Below are 4,616 nucleotides of genomic sequence, written 5' to 3'. Positions count from 1 at the left end.
CTCCTTCTTCCTTTTTACAAGACATTCAACCTCCCTTGTCAACCAAGGTTCCCTCACACGACTATTTCTTTACTGCTTGACAGGTACATACATATCAAGGCCACGTCGTATCTGTTCCTTGAAAAAGTTCCACATTTCCACGACATTCTTCCCTGACAGCCTATGCTCCCAACTTATGCTCCTCAGATCCTGTCTTACAGCATCGTGATTACCCTTCCCCCAATTGTAAAACCTACCCTGTTGCACGCACCTATCTCTCTCCATAACCAAGGTGAAAGTCACAGAATTGTGGTCACCATCACCAAAATGTTCACCCAAAATCTTCCTTTAGTACAAAGAACAACACTAGGGTCTTTGGCCCACCAAGACTGTAGCAATGCTTGACATCTTTGTAAACTAAAAACCTTTCAGCTCTATGCTGTTCATATTCATCTATTCCCTGCCTATTCATATATCTATTAAGATGCCTCTTTAACGTTGCTATTCTACAACCTCCTCTGACAGTGCATTCCAAGCACTTATCACTCTCTGTGTAAAAATAATGTTTCTCACACCTTCTTTAAACTTTCTCCCCTTTACCTTAAACCTATGCCCCCTATTAACTGACATTTCTACCCTGGAAAAAAAGACTCCAACCATCCATTCCTCACACAATTTTGTGAACTTCTATCCAGGTCACCCTTCATTACCTGACGTTCAAGTGAAAACAAACCAAATTTCTCCAAGTTCTCTTTAAAGCTAATAACCTCTATACTAGGCAACATGTTGATAAACTATTTCTGTACCCTCTCCGAAGCCTCCACATCCTTCTGGTAGTATGGCACCAGAACAAATGCGGCCTAACTAAAGCTCTATAAAGCTGCAACATGACTTGCCAATTTTTATGCTCTTTGCCCTGATGGATGAAGGCTATATGACCGTATTTTACCAAATGTGAGTAAATCCTATCTCTAAGAACCTTCTCCAATAATTTCTCTACCACAGACATAAGGCTCACCGGCCTGTAATTTTCCAGGTTATCCCTTCTTAAACAAAGAAACAACATTGGCTATTCTCCAGTTCTCTGGGACCTCTCCCGTGACAAGAGGACACAAAGATTTTGTACAAAGCCTCAACAATTTCCTCACCAGCCTCCCTCAGCATTTTGGGATAGATCCCATCAGGCCCTGGGGACTTGACTGCTTTAATTCTTATTAAAACAATCAACACCTCTTTTTCTTTAATATATTCATATGCCCTAGAATATTAATATACCCCTCCTGAGACTCACCATTCACCATGTCCTTCTCTTTTGTGAATACCAATGCAAAGTCTTTATTAAGGACCTAACCCACTGTTGCTGTCTCCAGCATAAATTCCTTCCTTTATCCTTGAGTGGACCTACCCTCCTGCTCCTTACACCTGTATAAAACACCTTGGGATTTTTCTTAATTCTGTTTGCCAAAGACAATTCATGGCCCTTTACAGCGTTCCTAATTCCTTGTTCGAGTTCTTTCCTACTTCCTTTATATTTGAGGGCCTTGTCTGTCTTCAGTTTTCTTAAACCTTACACCTTTTCTCTTTTTCGTCGAAGCTCTCAATTTCTCTTGTCATCCAAGGTTCCTGAATCTTGCTTGTCTTATCTTTCATTTTCATGGAAACATGCATGGCACAAACAGGTTTTAGATTAGATTAGATTACATTACTGTGTGGAAACAGGCCCTTCGGCCCAACAAGTCCACACCGACCCGCAACCCACCCATACCCCTACATTTACCCCTTACCTAACACTACGGGCAATTTAGCATGGCCAGTTCACCTGACCTGCACATCTTTTTGGACTGTGGGAGGAAACCGGAGCACCCGGAGGAAACCCACGCAGACACGGGGAGAATGTGCAAACTCCACACGAGGTGTGGTATCGCATGTCAGCACGCACACTGACAAAGAACAAATCAGTGACACACTGCAGGGTTAGGGTTTGGAATACACTGCCCTTCCCTCACCAACTTACACTCTGAGCCCCAACAGTGCCTCTGAGCTCGTGCCCTTCAGCAGCTCCCCACAGCCAGGGCTGAGAATTCTCTGCTTTTATTCACAGACGGCCAGACGCCGCTTCTGGATCGACTCACGGCCCACCCTCAGCTGGTTGTGTCCAACAGTAAGAGGAATGTGACACTCACTCGACAGAAACCAAAATGTGCTGAGGGCCCAGGACGATTCGACTGTTTCCCGCAGGTCATGTGTGCTGATGGTGTGAACCGTGGCCTCTCTTACTGGGAGGTGGAGGTTCCCGGGGCATGTTGGAGGGTTGGCGTGTGTTACAGGAGTCTGAGACGGAAGGGCCCAGGGTCTGAGTGTTCACTGGGAATGAATAATAAGTCATGGAGTGTGTGCTCCCTGCTGGGCTCCTGCACTGCACTGCATAATGGGAACAAAATAAAACTGTCTACTGGAAACCCAGCCAGAATTGGAGTGCTGGTGGAATTCGAAGCTGGAATCATTTCATTTTACAGAGTGTCTGACAAGAAGCTATTCCTGTTGTACTCTTTCCAGCAGCAAATCTTCACTGAAGCCCTTTACCCAGCTTTGACGGTGAATGGCTGTGATGAGTGCATCACTATGTGTGACTTGAGTTTCCCATATTCTTGACTTCTGATTTTATTATTGTTTTTGAGCGATTTGAGAAAGGAGTTTTACCCTTTTGCTCTATTGGTGGAACCAAGTTACATTTTAATGCTGACATTTCCTGTTTGAGAAAGGCCATAGTTTAATCATTTAAAAAGCTAAATTCTAAGGATATGCTTCTAGGTTGGTGGAAAATGAGTTTCTTAAATGTTTTCCTGACATTTTACATACCTAAAGATTATTAAAAAAATATTATGTCTATATATGACTCCTTGCCTACACAATCTTGCTTCTTGATGTCACATCTAGTCAATTGTTAATCATAAGGAATTTCTTGATCCACATTATGGCAAATGCCTATGTAAACACATCACACTGTAATTGCACTGTCTTACCAGAGGTGGTGCTTCAATCTACCTTGCAGAAATTCCACGTCATCTTCTTGGGGCCAGTAGTCCCTTTGAAATCCCTCACTGACGTTTCAGATTCTGCAACAACCTAGATTTCCCTAGTGTATTTTTTTTTAACACGAGTTCACACACTGGAATAATAAGTGAAGCCCACTGACTTCATCCCCACAATAGAAACCCAGTCTGAAACAGAGCAGTTTCCACCTTTGCTATCTCTGATTCATCCTCAGATTTTCTGGGCAGGACAAGTTCAGCAACTTAGAGGTCCTGTTGAACTCAAATTTTACATCGAGGATTCATACCTTGTTCCCAGAGCATTTTCCTGTGCCTCTGGGTTACTTGTCCAGTGTAGTGTGTGGCACAGAGCGAGAAATGTCTTGCCTTCAGCAGCCATGGAAGAGGAAGTCAAGTTATCTTTGTTGTTATCTGACAATTTTGAGTGAACAGTCCTTTAGTAGTGAGAATCCAGAGTACTGGTGAAAAAAGAATCTTTATGTTTTGCCCTCACGAAGACAAATTGCAAGAAAACCTAAACTAAAGGGAAAACAACACTATCAGTCAGAGAGAACTCACTGCCCCACCTCTCACTCACTTCCAACGGAAGAAGGAGGAACATTCACCAATTAAATAAAAAATATTTGGAGTTAAGAACCTACTGATGACCCTGATACTGGTGGATCACTGGAAAATCCGGCTCACTCAGGGAAGGAAATCTGCCATCCTTACTTGGTCTGGCCGACATGTGACTCCAAACCCACAGCAAATGGTTGACTTATAATTGCCCTCTGGGTAATTCAGCATGGGCACAAAATGTTTGCCTAGCCAGTGACCCCCCTCAACCTGTGAATAAATGGAAAAAAAATCCACAATGTTGATGATAGAAGCTTCAGGCTAATTAGCCCCTGGACATAATGCGGCATTGACCCTGTCTGACTCTGTAATGCTGGAGAGCTACCAGGCAGTGGACAATGAGCAATGTTGAAGGGCGAGCTCCTGGGGTGATAGAGGGAATCAATGTCATGTGCCTGCTCCACATGATGCCACTGGAGTTCATTTATACCCTGACAGACTGAAGAGAGATACTGCAAGGCACAATGAAGCATTTACACTCTACACAGAGAGAGGCCAACTACATGAACAGTGACAAACAAACCTTTATCACAACTCAAAGTGTTAGCCTGCTTAAAACCTTTCCCCTCCTCCTGATCTCACTGAGCTTCACTGAAAAGCCTGCTCTGAAATGGTGGTCCTTACCATTTGGTGGGGTGCTCCTGCATGGGCCAGACATAGTGAGAGTCTTCTTGTCTGAGGTATCTGAACTTCCAAGTTTTGGAGGGTGATGGGAACGGATCAGGAAGGAGGAGGGGGGCCTGGCACTCCTGCAGTAGATGCTACATCTTGGCCTGTATGTAGCTCTCCTACCAGCTGAGGTACTTCCAGGACTGTGCTGTCTCCCTGTGAGGCTGGCACTTCTGGAATGTGAGCAAACCTCCTCAGGCACTCTCGACCTAGCCTCAGAGTGTGGGTGAGCGAGCGAGCGTGCATGTGTGCTGTCTATCCATGGCAGTTGCTGATGGGAGGCAAACAGGTGGATGGATG

At 44.4% G+C, this 4,616-nt stretch overlaps 1 protein-coding gene across 1 annotated transcript in view; it reads left to right on the top strand.

Annotated features, from left to right (window-relative positions):
• The window catches only part of LOC122565141 (E3 ubiquitin/ISG15 ligase TRIM25-like), a 36,300-nt gene extending 33,423 nt beyond the window's left edge, over positions 1 to 2,877 (top strand). Inside the window, exon 6 of the mRNA XM_043720805.1 lies at positions 2,081 to 2,877. Within this exon, the coding sequence (XP_043576740.1) occupies positions 2,081 to 2,631 (551 nt within the window). The 3' untranslated portion in view covers positions 2,632 to 2,877. The remainder of the gene's footprint in view (positions 1 to 2,080) is intronic.
• Positions 2,878 to 4,616: the final 1,739 nt, after the last annotated feature.

Source organism: Chiloscyllium plagiosum, chromosome 31, assembly GCF_004010195.1.
Source record: "Chiloscyllium plagiosum isolate BGI_BamShark_2017 chromosome 31, ASM401019v2, whole genome shotgun sequence".
NCBI classification, from domain to species: domain Eukaryota; kingdom Metazoa; phylum Chordata; class Chondrichthyes; order Orectolobiformes; family Hemiscylliidae; genus Chiloscyllium; species Chiloscyllium plagiosum.
Note: the sequence above shows the minus strand (reverse complement) of the source record. Positions and strands in the feature narration are given on the sequence as shown.